Here is a 17,430-nt window from a genome sequence, read left to right as displayed (position 1 = left end):
CGTTTCTGAAGCTTTTCGCTAGCGAGAGATTAAGGAAATAGCTCAGACCGGGGGTATGAAGCAGTAAAGAGCGTGTGTGCGCGTGCGCGTGGCCGGGGGGGGGGGGAGGCGAGTCAGGGAGCTGACTTAGGGCATGAAACACTGGGATTTTTTTCGTCTGATTCTCTCAGAATTGGCATGGTATCAATATAGTGGACAAGTTCATACAAATTATTAGACCAGGAGAAAGAGCTAACGCTAGTACATCAGATGATTACTGAGACTTTATTGTCTGTACAGTACCTGCTTTAATCGGTAAGCAAAAATTAATTTGCCTAGATTTCATTATACTTGCACTAGAACAGAAAATCATTGCTTCCAGCAAAATTACTAGTTTGTACCACGCTTGCATTAATTCAAGGGAAGAGCAACTTCCACAGTATTGAATTTAACATTTCTGCCACTCTTTTCTACTCCAGCCGCATTTTTTTTTTCATATGTGGTAATGCAGTCTACACCTTTTACTTTTTCCCATTTTTCTTCCTTTGCCGGGACGCGCTTGCTAAAGGTGTTTTTACTTAATCCTAGTAAATGTGAGTGGATAGCAAAATGTTTAGATGCCACCTAGTGGCATCTAGTAATGCATGCTAACTACAGAAATAATACTAGTGCCACACAATCATTTTTTAGCTTTACTTTACATCCCAAAGTTATAAAGCAAAGCTACCTCTACAGGAAATTGGAGTCTGTCCTCTGTATGTTGTGAAACTTGGCCTTGATATGTTTGTCAAGAGAAATCATGCAGCACAAAACAAACTCTTTAGAGATCTTCTAATATCCTGTAGTATTTGAAAAGATCGCCTGTAGAAAGATAACTCTCTTGTGTAAAATCAATGAGTAGCAACAAAGAGTAAGAAACATGGCTACTTTTTAAAATCATTATTTAGGTTTGCAGCATAGACTGTAAACAGCAGAACAGACATGAAAGAACCTCATGATTATCTTTCTCCTACTCACATTGGGTAATAAAGTGTCCCACTAAGAAAAGAAAATTCAAGCAAATCTAGGAAGATAGATACCCATCTGCCATCAAATGAAAAATAAACAATAATAAATGGGCATATAGTGAAGAAAATGGAATTCCTTTGAAACTTAATTCTAGTACTATCCATATTTAACTATTTCCCAAAACTGAAATATCACAAAATATTAATCGAATCCACCTATTTTTGTTAGAGAAACAGTGGGAGAAAGGCAACATTCAAAACTGCAGAGACAGTATAACTACATTTTCTCTCTATTCTTTAGTATATTTTTTTAACAGATTATGCCATCTCCCAGAAGTCTTAATTTGGGCTAGAGGAACTGTAGGTTCATAACTTTTACCTCCCTTGGCAGCAACCTGGCAGTACTGGAAATCTTCATCTCCTAAGGAATACAGTTCATAGTTAGTTACTGAATCCAGTCCTGTATTTCACTTTTATATCACTTTCAGTAGAACTTGCAAAGAAATAACAAAGGCTTTTTCCTACAGGAAGTGAGATGGGAGAATGTGTAGTTTGAGGTGCAGAAAAGTACAAACAAGAGACTGAGTTGGCCAGCAGAGGAGAAAAAAAGACCTGGAGAATGTTTCTGTGGAAAGGAGAACCTAAGGATAGGAAGACTGACTAAGAAAGGAGGAGCAAACAAAAGACTGGAGAGAAAGAAAGGTATGTCAGTGTTTGGGGGGGAAAACAGCATTTAGCAAAGAAAGTTTCTCCTCTAGTGGTCAACAAAGATAACCATCATTAAACATGTGTTGAAGACTGAAATTTTAAGCATAAACACTAGCACTGGAATTTTGGGTTAAAGTATGTTTCTATGGGAAATGGTTCAAAAAAATTTGATCTACTACTAGGAATACAATTTTTAATTTAAATTCATTTTTAGGAGAGCACAATTTATTTCCTTGAAAATATGTTCTGATAATACATCATCTAGGGATTTTATTATTGTTGGTTCATATGAGAGTATCAGCTATACATGAGTTCTAAAAGTATGATAATTTAGGACAATTTGTGAAAAGCTCAGACATTATTGTAGGGAGGGGATTGAATATCTAGTTCAAAATGTGATTTGATAAGTCATCAGAAAGTTTTTTGGCTTCTTTATAGAGATGCTGCTAATTAAGTTTTTTATCAAGAACTCAAGGATCAAATCTGTTTTCATGTATTTAAAGTGTCCTGGTTATTTTAAATTTATTTTGGTTGAAAGAGTTGATATCTGTTGTGACAGAAGCTGAGCTTTTTGCAGAATATTGTTAATAGCTTAAGCCTTTTATCTTATCACATATGACTAGACTACCTAGAATCTCAAAGATTGTAACAGAGGAATTGGGACTGTAGGACAGATAGCTGAAGCTGGTTGCAGAGCAGGCATTTGGCTTGCTGAGGAAAACAGGCAGATGGACTTTTTTTTTTCTCTCTCCAAATTGGGATGTAAAAAACTATAACATCTAAGGCTGTGGGAGGAAACAGGAGCGATAAGTGCTGGAAAGATGCCTAGGTCTGCTTTATACGTAGTGTGAACATGCTGAGCAGCAGCTCACCTGAATGCTTTGCCTGCCTGTGCTCCTGCTCCACATGGGCATTACAAAGCACTCTGTATTAGGGAACAAGGCTGGAGCTGTGGTGAATGGGTGGTGCCATTTCTGTAGCTTCTTTGAAAGAGCCCCATTACACCTTTCCATTGTGTGGGATATTTTCTTTCACTTGTCCAGTCAAGTTTTCTCTGTCTCCAAGATGGAGATTTCACAACCTCTCTGAGTCCCTGTTCCAGTGTTTGACCGCAACACAAAGAATTTCTTCCTTACCTCTAACCAGAAATCTCCTTTCTCTATCTTTTGTTTATTCCTTCTTTACCATTTTGCTGTGCATCACCAGAAAGAGTCTGGCTCCATCTTTTCTACCACCACTCATTATATAGCTCAGGACAGCAGTTAGATTCCCCCCCACCTAAATCTTCTCTTCTTACAAGTGAACAAACCAGTTCTTTTTCAATCTCTCCTCATACATCGTATGCTCCAGCTCCTATTCATCTTGGTGGCCCTCCATTGAACTCAGCTGAGTATGCCAATGTCTTGTACCGTGGAGCCCACAACTGGGCACAGTACTCCAGATGCAGTCTCTAAAGTGCCAAAACAGACAGGGCTAATCACTTCTCCCAGGCTACTGCCTACGTTTGTGGCCAGGTATGTGGTTAGCTTTCATCACCACAGGGGCCCACCACTGACTCACATGCAGCTGGTCTGCCAGGACCACCCCAGGTCCTTTTCCTACAGAGCAGTTTTCTTGCCAATCAGTACCCAGCTTGTTCAGTTACAAGGGGTTATTCCTCCCTCCCACATGCAGGACTTTGCCTTTACCTTTGTTGACCTCATGAGGTTTCTGTCAGCCCAGTTCTGCAGTGTATTGAAATCCTTTTGAAGGCAACCCTGCTTCTACTGTATTAATCACCCCCCCCTCCCCCGACAGCTTTTGTTGTTATCCATAAATTTGCAACCCATCCCAATATCCAGAATGATAATGAAAACCTTCAGTGTTATTGGCCCCAGTATTAACTCCTGAGGAATGCTGCTAGTAGCAAACCATAAAAACTGAAGCAAAGACGACACTGAGTACCTCAGTCTTTTCTCCATCCTTTGTCACTAAGGTACCTGCACCATGTAGTAGGGCCCACATTTTCCTCAGCCTTCCTTCTACTGTTGAGGTACCTACAGAAAATCATTTTGTCCTTCACGTCCCTCACTAGTTTCAGCTCCAGCTGAGCTCTGGCTTTCCTAGTTCTGTTTCAGCAAGCCCAGGCAATGTTTCTATATTCCTCCAGGGTAGCCCATCCCTGCTTCTACCTTATACTTGCCTTTTGCATTTGATTTCTGTCAGGAGTTCCTCATTCCACCAAGCTGGCCTCCTCCCATGCCTGCTCAACTTTCTGCACATAAGAATAGACTGTTCTTGTGCTTCAACTAGTTCTCCGATGTCCCTTTGCCCTTCAGGGCAGTCTTCAATGGGAGTCTGCCAAAGAAAAAAAGTGCCTGAATGAGATAGTCTCCTCTCCTGAATTCCTCGGTTGCAGTTCTACTATTTATCTTGCTCACTTCTCTCAGGATCTTAAAACTTTACTATTTCAAAGTCTCTGCTGCCATCAATCTAATATCCCTCACCAGACCTTCCTTGCTTGTGAGTTGCATGCCTAGCACAGCAACACTCTGTGTGAATAAATTGTCCTCGACATACTACAGAAGTAACCTGAACTGCTTGTGCTCCACCATGTTGCCTTTCCAGTCTTCTCCATGAGAATCAGAGCCTGCAATTGTGAGGCCAGCTGTGAATGTTTTCTCCAGTCAACTGCAAAATGAGGACTATATCTGCTGACAAAAGGTCATATACTGAGAAGAATTAAACATTGGGAATTAGAAAAATATTTCCATTTACTGTTTCTGAGTCAAAGAGTAAAAATGTAATTTATGTTGTGTAACTTAATGTTTGGAAACTCAGCTGTCTTACAGAACTGGCCACTTCCCAGTTGAATGAAACCCAAGAAACTAATTTCCTGGTATTTGGGTGAGACCTTTACTGAAGGCAAAGGGAAAAATGAAGTTACTTAGAAGGAACCTGCATTCTTTGCAATATATAGTATATCCTTCTTGTGGCTCTGTGCCCCAAGCTCTTAAGACCAGAGACATATTTTATCCTAGCAGTATCTGTAGACTGAGTTCAGGCTACACAGGGCTGTATAGATCATAGTTCACCTCCATTGCTTTGGTTATTCTGACCCCTCCCAGTCCAAAAAAAGAGACATTTTGAACTACAAAAAGGAGGAGGGGAAGCAGTTAGGAAGCAAATGTAAGCATGGAATGTGTATCTCTAAAGACTCAAGTTACTGGAGAGTAACTTCTTTTTTCCTATGTTTGACCGTTAGTTCACACGTGTATTTTAACTGTAGTCACTTAAGTCAGTACCCTATAAAAGTATAATTACCAGGAAGAGGTCTTGAAGCACTTCCTGATGTCAGCATTGCTATACCAGATTCAACACTCTGGATGCATCGGCATTTGGTGAATGTGAATGTCAGTGTAGATGGTTTCCCACAGGTGTCAAGAATGGAGATACTCTTCCCATGGGCTGTAACAGTGCATGTGCTATAATGGAGCATGTTCTGATTACTGGGGATAGCAGATTCAGAAAATAATGCTGTGTAATCTGTTACACAGTTAGCCATCCTTTGTGTAAAGGTGTTCATGATTTTTCAAAAACAAAGATTAACATGCTTGCAGAACATCTGAAGTGCTTGTTTCTGTGAATGTAAAAAGATAAGACTCATTAGAGCAGACAGTAATTTCTCAGCCTCACTCTATGATGTCTCAGAAACAAAACAGGTACGTTGATTCAAATAAAACTGTGATACATCTCCAGGGAGAGATTTAGAAAAAAATCCAATGGAGTACCTGTCTGGGAAAGACATAGTAGAGTGCCAATGATAAGGCCTTAGATATCAGCAGCTCCAAGTGGGAATTATAGCTACTGAGAACTAATAGCTACCAAGTTACTTAATGAATAATATTAAGACCAAGCAATGAAGAAGGCTCAGTATTGTGAAAATACCTAAGAAGGCTCAAAGGAGCATTTCTGAGAAACTGACCCTACAGGATAGTCCTTGCGGACAGATCATCATTATTGCTTCCTCAACATTTGGATCATATGATAATTCAGACTCGAAGGGACCTCAAGAGGTCTGTAGACCAACCACCTGCTCAAAGCAAGGTCAGCTTTGAGGTCAGACCAGGTTACTCAAGGCTTTATCCAGCTGGATCTTGCAAACATCCAAGGTCCCCCAGGACCTGGAGGCTCTGTCACCATTCCCTCCTAGAGGCGAGGCTGGAAATAGCTGACATGGACACTTTGGACTCACAGGTTTGCACTTGGCAGTTTATCAGGCCATTCATCATGTTTACATCAACAGGCCTTTTACACCCGTAGTATTCTGTAAATACACAGAATCACAGAATGGCTGAGGTTGGAAGGGACCTCTGGAGATCATCTAGTCCAACCCCCCGCTCAAGCAGGGTCACCTAGAGCACGTTGCACAGCATCACGTCCAGGCGGGTTTTGAATATCTCCAGAGAAGGAGACTCCACAACCTCTCTGGGCAACCTGTGCCAGTGCTCTGTCACCCTCACAGTGAAGAAGTTTTTCCTCATGTTCAGATGGAACTGTCTGTGTTTCAGTTTGTGCCCGTTGCCTCGCGTCCTGTCGCTGGGCACCACTGAAAAGAGTCTGGCTCCATCCTCTTGACACCCTCCCTTCAGATACTTGTACACGTTGATAAGATCCCCTCTCAGCCTTCTCTTCTCCAGGCTAAACAGGCCCAGCTCTCCCAGCCTTTCCTCATAAGAGAGATGCTCCAGTCCCCTAATCATCTTTGTAGCCCTTCGCTGGACTTGCTCCAGTAGTGCCACGTCCCTCTTGCACTGGGGAGCCCAGAACTGGACGCAGTACTCCAGATGTGGCCTCACCAGGGCTGAGTAGAGGGGGAGAATCACCCTTTGATCATTCTAGACAAGTTTTCTGAAAAATTAGTTTTTTGTGGTGTCACATCACCCTTGCTAGTAACTGCTTCAAAATAATCAAACCCAGCTTTAATTTCAGAAATAAATCTTTTGGGTTCTGGAAATCTGCAATGAGGTAGCTGAATGTTCTGCATCACCTGCAATCACTCCTAGTGTCTTTACCCTCAAATCAAGCTCTGCTGGATCCTGATTGTTATTTTTGTCAAGCTTCCCTTAAACAGCCCCTTTGTGGGGAGAGCAGATCACAGACTAGGTCTAAATGTTTCTGCAGGTCAGCTATAATAAACAAGCAAAATCAAAGAATCTAGCCTGTGTCATTTGTGGTGCATTACACAATGAAAACAAGAAAGCACTGCATACCTTCTGCCATGCTTATACAGCCAAAGGGCAGACAAGGACCTGTTGCTGAACTATCAGCTTTATCTTTCTTCAACTTAGGGAAGTATGTTTTAAAAGAGGTCTGTACTTGTTTTGAGCAGTAGCTTTCAAGAGGTAATCCAGGAGCAAAACAGCATAAAAATTTGCATGAAATCAACATTCTAGTATTCAGAAGTCTGAATCTGTTCTATGAATCTCCTCCAGATATTTCTGGAATCATTATTTGGCATTTCTTCCAGTTGTGGATCCTGACAGATTTGGATGAATAAAAGTTACTGGTTACAGACAGCAACAATTTTATTTTAAAAGAAATACTTCTCTTGTAAAAACAGAAGCATAAAAACTATAATGCAATGAACAAAAAAGTTGTAAATTGATCTGCTTACCTAAGAAACTGGGGGTATATAGAGTATGTTAGATAATACAAGTAAAAGTTCTGCTACAAGCAAAATACTTATTGCATAACAAAACAAAACAAAACGGTAGGGGGAGTGAAACCAATTCCAAATAGAGAACAGCTTGTAAGCCATTAAAACAAATCTACAAGTGCTAACAAATGACTCACCCAGTCATACTTAAAAAAATACTTTACTTTAGTGGTCCTTGACCCTTGCTAGCCATGAGCAATGATAGCAAGCAACTAAAAACCTGTGGGGACAATACTCTATTTTTTTGCTTGTAGTTTTGATTTCTTCTGTCTGCAGTTAATATCAAAGCATCTTATAAACAAAACATCACTTTTCAGCCATACTTGGGGACCACTCTCTGTCAGACAAAATATCACAACCTCCCGAATTTTCAAAATTACTGAAATTTCAGTATCTAGTTCATGATGTTCAGTTTCTCTACAGTATACTGAAAAAGTTAACCTCAAAATTAAAAAAATCCAGAGTTCTCAAAATAGAAACAGTTCAGACCATGACACAAGTTGGGCAGTAAGAGGAAGTTCAGGATTAGCTTTTGGCACATGCATCAGAACATGTAAGACATTACATAAAAAGCTGCTCATCTAGAAGGCAAAATTTTCCTCCTTCAAGTACTGTTTTCTCTAATGCAGGACAACTATCTATCCTTGCTGCCAGTTCTGAGCGTTTGCATGCAAAAACCCAATTTGCAGTTCAATTTCTTGCCTTTAAAAAGATCGCACAGTAAGTGTGAGCTTCTTCCCTACGCTATCTCCAAGACTGACCTTCCAGATACCTCATAAAAAGGAGCATAAAACATTCATCTTTCCCAGATAGAGGAAGTTTGCTGTGAGAGAAAAAATTGCAATTCCTCTCTGCAGAGCTGACAAGCAATGAACAATTTAAGTCTCAATTCATCTGTAATTGCAATAGGCTTTACACAGATACTGGAATCTTAATGCCTAGATAAAAGTTGCATTTTTAACATTAACAACTATAAAAAAATTGTTATAAATTTGCAATGTCAATTAAAGTGAGAATTCCTACATCTAGCAGCTCCAGCAAAGTTAATTCTCACGCTGATAAGGAATGTAAAAATGCATACAGCTAAGCAAAGGAATTTAAAAATGATATATCAGTACAAAAACTCAGTAGCCAATCATGACACATGACCTGACACGTAAATATAGAAATACTTTAGATATGAACAACGCAATAATCCCAGAGCAACTCAGCCCTATACAGAGAGTTGGGCAGGTCATCTGAAATACTTCAGTCAAATTCTCAATACTGGTTATCCACACAATGTATTTCAGCCTCTGTCAGTTTTCTAATACATACCATTTTTGTTCTGTAATGATAAATAATGACAAAAACCATTCGTTTCTTACAAACATATAAATTATTTTATTTACAAAGCCATGTTACAAAAAAAAATAATAATAATAAAGCAAAAAACAAAAATACAATCGCTCACTAGAGAATATCTCCAGGCCCGGTGTTGAACCATGGCAGTATCAATCAGATACGTTTGTTCTGTTTTTCCTTTTTTTAAACTGTAAGCCATAGAATTTACTATTTACACCTACTTTAGACATTTATTCTGCTTACAATTATCACAAGCATGGAATGAATTCTATTTGATACTGCTAATACATAAAGGTGCAGGACAAAGAATGAAAATACTTAGTGTTACAAAATATGGATTGTAGAAAAGAAATTGGCTGTACAAGTATGGCCTTTTTTTTTTTTTTTTTTAGAATGATTGGACATGCTTTCTTCAAAAGTCTTCTGGAAAAGGTTCTAAAATCTGTAGTAGGAAAGCACAATATAGCAGGTGCAAATTCATTTCTGTGCAACAACAGTTATTTAATATACCCCATGACTGACCAGCTATGCAAAACCCACAGAGTTTTGTTAAAGTGCCATGGGTCAACAGCATAACAAAATATAAGGTGTAAATAGAAAAATTTCTTTTTTTCTCCTTTTTTTTTAAAACAATAGTTCACTGAGAATCAGCAATAATAGAATATGCTGTATAAACTATTCTCTACAAAGGTTGATCAGCACTATTTACAATTGTTACATCAATACAAAAGAAGGCATACAAGTTATCCAAGTCGCTTTTTTATGGCTGACGGGCCTATGCATTGCGTATGTGTAACAACCAAAGCTTCTGAGCCTCTATTGCTGGAAACGAATCACAAGATTTTCAGGCAAATGGGGAAGAAAAATAACTACCAACTGAATGCTACACTAATAATGCATTATAGGCTGGTCCAGTTTATATCCATTTTTTTCAAATATTTATTTCCATTTCACTTTTCAGGCTGAAATTTTTAATACATATAAAATTAAATAACAATTCTTTGATGATGAAAGAATACTGTGGGATTTTACTTGGTGCTTAGTTTTCCTGAAATGCTGTCAGCTGTAAGCCAGTTTGAAAGAAAAAAAAAAATAAATTAAGCAGCATTCAAAGGACAGGCTTCATATTCCAGCTTTCCAATTGAAAGATGCATGGAAAGAGCTAAAACTTCCTAAAACTACAAAATTGCTCCTTCAGTAATTGACTAGCATTATTTCTCAGAAGCAACCACTGAATCTCACAACCACTGTTTTCCCTCTACAACTAGAAATAGCAGTTCATTGATTATAGAGGATGACTTTGTTACTGAGATTTTTAAACTCCTGCAGTTTCATAACTCAAAATAAATTAAAAAAATCAACATAGTACTGCTCCTAAAACTGAACAAGACAAAAATTGTGCAAAAATAACAAAGATATGTACACATTTTTCAGTCTGAAGAAATGTACAATAAAAACATAATCCAAAGAACATTTTAAAAATATAAACATTGCTTAAACTTTCCTAAGTTTCATACTGTTTCTGAAACTATTCCAGTCAATTAGCTCTGAAGTATAGCAAAACATAAATTATTACAAAATTAACACTATAAAATTTATTTTAAGAATATTTCTAAACTTTTTTCAAAGGGTCTAGCCTTGTTTATAATTGCTTAAACATTTTTAAGTCTTAAAATTTGCCTTAAGCCTTCTTTTTTTAAAAAAGAAAGTAGTAATAATCTCCCTATTTGCAGTCTCTCGCCTTTCCCGAAGATGTAAATAAACCAGCATATAAGTGCACTTTTAACACTGTAGAAATAAAAATTAACTCCTCTGTACTATTGTCCCAGTACCTAGTATTGGTTTCCTGATTATAAAATCTATATTTTATTAAAAAATTATTCAGTAATCCTATAAGAAACACTGTCAGTGCAATTCTATTAATGCAAACCAATCTGCTCAACTCCTGTCCTTGCAAACCCAAACTGTTTACTTAAGTTATCAAGTACTATGATCTTAAGGGTCTAGAACTCCATCAAGATATGGGGATTTTACATGTTGAGCCTCTGGTAACATTAATTGTTGTTTGGCGCAAAAATCCTCTATGCATTGATTGAAGTATAGATTCCTTAAGAGCCTGATCCTGGAAGAGGCTGAACACTCAGAGTTCCCACTGGAATTAATAAATGCTGTGGGTACAGAGCACCAGTCAGGATTAGTCCCTAAAGTTGCAGTGCCCCAGCTGTTTGCAAATTGCTAAGAAATGCACCCAAATTTTATCCATAGGACAAGCTTAAATACAGAATTACTGTAGTTTTTATTTAATGAAAAAAAATTGGAGATCATTTAAAATAAATTTAAATCATGATCTGAATTTTTTTTTTTTTTTTGGAATGTCCAATGTGTTGTGATAAGGAAACAAAGGGAGCATTGCAATGCTAACAGCTTGAAAAGGCATGAAACATAACTAAGCAGAACGCACAGATCAGTGGCAAATACAAGTGAAAAACTAAACAAATCACTATTACAGTTTTCTGTAAATTTAATTCTTTTTAAAACCACAAATTCATAAAAGGTTAAATCCATCTGCAGGACATAGAAAAGAAAAACCCTGTGGAGTAGGGCTGCTGAGAGCTAGAGATTATAGGCTGGTTCCTTTTCCTTGTTATGGAAGAGTCCTTATTCTACCAGTCCGGTTTGATGTCTTCTAAAAGAGAAACCAGAGCCAGGTTCAAAATCACAAAATGTCTTTCAGTACATAATACTTTAATAACATCTGCATCTGATAGCACAGGACTAAAACCAGGAATTTATGTTAAGTTCCCCAGTTAAATTCCATCCCTATTAAAAAAAAAAAAAAAAGAGAGAGAAAGAATCCACTCCAATTACATTAGACCTTCATGAAAAGGAGCTGCTTTGAATAAACTAGGTATTTCCTTTTGAAATTGCTTTTAGTATGCTTTGGTGAATTTTGTGTTAGTTAGCTTAGTGTATCAGGACAAATAAAGAGCAACAATTAAACAACAACTCTGAAGAATCTTTTCCTCTACAGCTGCATGTATTCAGCACCTCAGGCACAAGGAAACACCATATGGCATACATGTCACCTTCCTTTAATAAAATGATCTAGTTACTCAATATTTAAAAACCACTGCATACTGAAGTCTTGAAATATTAACACATTCAGGCACCTAAAAACGCTATGAAGACAAAAACATTTGATTAGTTATAAACCTACAGAAGGATAAAATCTGGAGGAAAAAACTTTCAGTACATAGTATCAACAGGCACTGTGAATTGGACTGTAAAACAATCTTGTATTTGTACAACTGTAAAAAATCATGCCATTAGTGTTTATTAAAAAACAAGTAGGGTTTGTAGGAAAAAGTATTTTATTAAACCACCAATAGTTGGAAAAACAGACAAGCTTTTATGTATACAAACCCTTCGCCAGGTCTCAAATAGATGCAGTTCAAGTTAAACATGAATTGAGAACAAATTGTCTGAGTTTAACCTGACCGAGTTTAATGCAATAGGAGACAGCAAACAGGCTCCACAACAGTATCACCACAGTCCATGAGTCCTACACAGCAGTATCTGAGAATACAATGCATTTCATCACATGTAGCAAACGACCAGAAGAAACTATCTGGGTGAAATCCAAACAGCCACTAGGCACCTTTAGCTCACAAATCAGTAATGGAAAACAGGCAACTGTCCGTGGTGGGTCACTTTCACGGCACTACCAGGTGACCTCTTGCCTCTGAGGGATGCCTTCAGAAAGAGAGTGGGGAAACTCACTGTCCTAGTAGGACTGCATACAAGAAATAATAGGTTCAAAAGAGAGACTGGTTTTATGGCCCATTACAATTTTCAAAATGCCTCATTCTCACATAGTCCCTCAATGTCCTGTGGATGTTAAGGACCCCTCGCCCTTTTCTTGAGAAATAAGAATCTTCTCCTCCCCTTCTGACTTCCCCCTTTGCTCCACAGACAACAACTACCTTCTCTGACAAACTGCTTAACCAATTAACATAGTGAATGCAAGTCCAGAGTAACTGTTCTAAACTCATACTTAGCTTGAAGTTGCAATTTGATTTCAACTGACTTGTTTAAAGCCTGTTGTTCAGACTTGAATTCATGAAAACTTGGCTGTTTTTTCCAACTGTAACACCCTGTGTAATAATAGAGATCATCTCTGCCAACAGACCTTGCCTCACTTGGATTCTGTGATTATCATAACAACACTGCTGTTAAGAGCAAAAGAGCTCAGGCTGCCGTAATAATACCTTGACTGCCACAGCATATACTTCCCACTTATTATTATCTAATTAATAACAACTTTATAAAGAAACATTACTGCACAGTTTAAGCCTAAAATTTTATTCAGAGACTATACAGTTGCCAAATTGGAGATGAAAGCTGTCAAAGCAGCTCAAATTTATTTTGGTTGTGACAAGCATTCATTAGATAGGTAATCAGTATTTATGGTTCAAAATACTAAAATTCTGTGTTAGGGTTTAAAAAAGCCAAACATTTAATAAAACCTAATACATCTAATTTTATTTTTATTCTGAGCTCCAGTTTCAACTGCTAAACTGATAGAAGCACATTTTTAACACTAAAGATTCTCTGGGGCTAAAAACAAGCAAACACTTCTTTTTTCATAAAGTTACAGAAACAGGCAGGTGAAAAGTTCAGTAATAGTCTCTGTTTACATAAGGCTGCCAGAAAATTAATGTTTTGTACTCTTAGGTTTTCCCATGGGATCTAGGCAACAGTTACCCAACAAACTCTGTTCCTAGGGTAGTGTATATTTTATACAAATACAGTAGGAGGAGGTTAAAGCAAAAAGGGTTATACTTCAAAACAGATTTATCCCATGCCTGTTACCAGCAGCTGGTAACACAGTGTCTCACACAGAAAAATGCCAGTCCATAGAAGCATTTTGGTGTGAATGGATTTTCCATATTGTTTTCCTTTAAATGTAGTTGTTCTTCCATATCTATATTCATTTGCATCCAGTAGCAAAAGAGATAAAAATTATTTTACTATTTGGCAGTTCATCACAAGATGGGAGTGACTCAGAATATTTTTAATGGGGACAATGTTGTGGGTTATCATAATGATAATTACTATTATTGCTCTTTATCTTTTGCTTTGTCTACATAGGAGAAATTAAACAGCACAGCTATTTGGAATAACTACTCCTGTATAATTTAGAATACATAACAATTCTAAGATACTGAATGGTCATACAAGAAAATTCTCTGGAATAGGAATTTTAGCTTACTTGTGACTACACCTTAGTGAGGTGGGAAACCTTGTTCATATCAAAAATTCTGATAATGAATTTCTGATAAACTACCAAACTTGGAAAGTCAAACAGTAAAGGCCAGATTAAAAAAAAAAAAAAAACAAAAACAAACCATGAGTCCTCAAAACAGAAGGTAACAAAATTACCTGTCTACTAATCTGTGTGGTAAACAGGCATGGTGGGAGTGATAAGGATTTCTTACACTTTAAGAGGAATTCATATTGGGCTGTGATACTTAGTTTAGCTTCGCTGAATAGTCAAATCCCGTCTTCTCTCTGTCCTGTTTCCCTTTTTGCCTGTTTATAAATGCTGCCCCTTCTGTACCTGTTTTGGGACTTTGCTGTGCCAGCTTGCTTGACAGGAGAAGTTAAAAAAAAAAAATGCATTAGCTTGGCTGGATCCTGAGGGGATACAGTTTCTGCTGCTGCTGCCAGCTTTTTCATGACCAAAGGAACAGCCAGTGGGCAGCACATAAGATAACTTGAAGCATATTACAGGTGGTGAAAAACAAGCAGAAAACTCCAATCTTAGAGGGGAAAACAGCTGCACAAAATATTAAATGAGAGGAAAAAAATCTAGAATTAGTTCACTGAAAAAAGCTTTGATTTATAAAGAAATGTATTTATAAAGAGATTGTATTTTAAGGCTTTCCATAATAATTCAAAACCACTTGAAAGATTACTTAAGTACATCTGTTTTTTAAAGCAACTTACTTGTCTGTTGTGTACCGGGTTTGATGTACTCGACGGACTGGATTGTGACAAAGCTACACTGCTATTTTTTCCAATCTGAAAGACATTAATTGAGCAGTATTGAGAGGAATATTTGTCACTTGAATGCACATGCTAGTAATGGCCTTCTCTTTCCTGTGTAAAGTGGTACTAATTGCTTTGCATTTGGAACATAGGTATTTTTGCTATTCCATATTTTAAAACATACTTCTTCAGATATAATCATAATTATCCCTTGGAGCCTGTATACTTTAAATAAACTCTTAAAAGGCAGATAAACATCAGAAAACAACATCAGAAATGCTAACAGAGAATATAGGTTGCAAAACCCACTTCAGGTGTCTGGTTTAGTTAATGTTGTAACCAGTCTGACATGAGATACAAACTGATTAGAGATGGCTGCTTCAGCATGTGCATCTTGTAAGAGCCTTCATAGTTAAACTATGCCTGGCACAACGTGTGCAGAGAGGGGCTGTCAGGGCTGGAGTCCCATCGAGATGGCAGAGTAACTTTGTGCAGCCAGGCAGCAACCGACAGAGCACAGAGTGTGCACGGGCACAGAACTCCTCCCCAGGAGGCCTCCCCCCACCTTGGGGGTCAGAGGGTTAAAGCAAGTGGCCAAGCACCAATAACATGCCTTAAATTACTCCATTTTCTTCCGCATAGAGAGTCTTAATATTTGCTTTATTGAGCAATAATAAACCAGAAGAGTCAAACTTCAGAGGTTTAAATTTGCAATTATATCAATTTACTGGATCAGAGATTTCTTTGGGAATGACTGCAAATTAATAGTGTGTATACACACACATTTAAAAAGTACTTAATTAAAATACTGTAGTAAAACACATGCATATTTCAGTCCTTGAGAAATTATAACACTCTGCAAGAGCAATTTCTCTTATTTTTTTCCACAGTGACCCATAAATATACCATAGATATTTCTATTGCAACACAAAAAGGGGAGATAGCTGTTGAGTCAAAGAAACAGTTTCCCAGGGATTAAAAGGCTCATACAGAATTAACTATGGACATCTACCTATAAATTGCAGATGACTAGATTTTGAATAGTTATTTACATGATCAATGGATTTCAAGTAATTTCAACTTTAATCATTTGATGGAGAGGTAGTAAGAACCTGTCTTTTAAACATGGTGAGAAATGCATTTGTGAATTTCCTACTGAATGTATGGGACTTAGGCATTGGTTTGGAGGGTTTTGACCAACATTAGGTTTTTCTCCTTCCTTTTTGCAACATCATTTGCTATTTCGTCATTTGATTTATACTGTAGAAGGTAGCTTTTGTATCCATATCCATGCTACTGCCCTTTCTCATGGTGACTGTTTAGAACAGTTTTTTCTATTCACATTCTATCCAAAAGAAATATATTAAGTTTTCACAGTCAATTTTGATGTGTAATAGGCAGTTCCTGTGGTGCACAAAGATTAAAAGCTAGGGCTCTGCCTACTCTGTTCACCTTCAGCTTTTTGTTTGTGTGCCACAGCTGCTCTTCTCTAAGTAGTAATGTGCTACATCAGGCTTTTTTTGATGTGCAAATCTTGAAAAAAGACACACAACCTTGTAAAATCCTTCCTAACCATTCAGAACATCATTACAAACCTGCAACGGCACCTGAATAATATTAACAGGTAAAACACATGAAGTCTGTCATTTTTCAACAGAAGTGAGGATTTACAATCTTTCTTCTTTACATCCATCATTATGATGCTCATAAAGCCCTTTAAAGCTTGGATGTGAAAACTCTTTACAATAGAGTACAAGTACATCCCCATTTTAAACATGAAAGAATAGCCACTAAGAAATCGACTTGCTGAGATACTAGAATCATGAAAGGGAGTAAAATATACCTCTGCAGGCTTTCATTCATTCAGTGCTTCTAAGGCTAACAGACTGATTCTCTACATAATACAAACAAAGCAAGGAGCAACACAGCTTGCAGCAATGCATGCTGCTTCGAGCTGGTTTACTGGCACACCGTAATTCGGAGCTGGAGGGCCTGCACTCAAGAGCAGAAGGGTAATTCAGACAGACTGAACAGTTATGACACTCAATAAAAATAAGAATGAATTCCCAGTTGTGTTGGGTCTTTAATGATGGGAAAACCATTTCAAAAGGATTAGGATGAAGCCAGGAGTCAAATTCTTTTCTTATAAAGTAAAGTATACTTCAAAACCAAATGATTAAGACTTTCAGATACTATCTACCTGGGCCAGACTTGAGTTAGACTAGAACAGTTCCAGAGCCTATCACCAGTCACTTGAGCTTTTTTTCAGTGCTCTTACTCCCTTAATTTAATTTACATCAGGGAACAGGAGGAAGATTTTAAGTGACACTGATTTTTTTTGGTGTGGAATTTTTACTGTGTTTGCATTTCTAGAACACAGAAAATCAAAATAATAGATCTTAAAAGTGATTTAAAATATTCTGCTCTCCAGAGTTTTAATACTTACATGTAGAGTACACAATGTTATTTGACCCATATGTTTATGTGGGTACAAATGTCATTTGTTTACAGCACAAATAAAGTAGGAAATGTCTATTTTGTATAGCATACAATTCAGTATCCTTGTCACAAAGACAATTAGCTACCAATCAGAAATCTGAAATACAACCAACTCCACTTTACTTCCTATTTTTGTTTATTAGT

General features: G+C 37.5%; 1 protein-coding gene across 7 annotated transcripts in view; it reads right to left on the bottom strand.

The window, feature by feature from the left end:
* Positions 1–8,751: 8,751 nt before the first annotated feature.
* ATXN7L1 (ataxin 7 like 1) overlaps positions 8,752–17,430 on the bottom strand; it is a 126,907-nt gene continuing 118,228 nt past the window's right edge. For 6 of the 7 annotated variants that reach the window (XM_026058987.1, XM_026058990.1, XM_026058989.1 and 3 more), the window contains 2 exons: positions 14,746–14,820; positions 11,433–14,575 (listed from right to left, as the gene is read on the bottom strand). In XM_026058987.1, coding sequence (XP_025914772.1) covers positions 14,333–14,575; positions 14,746–14,820 — 318 coding nt within the window. In that variant the 3' untranslated portion in view covers positions 11,433–14,332. The other variant, XM_026058994.1, reaches the window with a different exon arrangement.

This window comes from Apteryx rowi, unplaced genomic scaffold (genome assembly GCF_003343035.1).
Source record: "Apteryx rowi isolate R43461 unplaced genomic scaffold, aptRow1 scaffold_151, whole genome shotgun sequence".
In the NCBI taxonomy this organism is placed as follows: domain Eukaryota; kingdom Metazoa; phylum Chordata; class Aves; order Apterygiformes; family Apterygidae; genus Apteryx; species Apteryx rowi.
The sequence above is the reverse complement of the archived record's forward strand: the minus strand, read 5'-3'. Positions and strand labels throughout refer to the sequence as shown.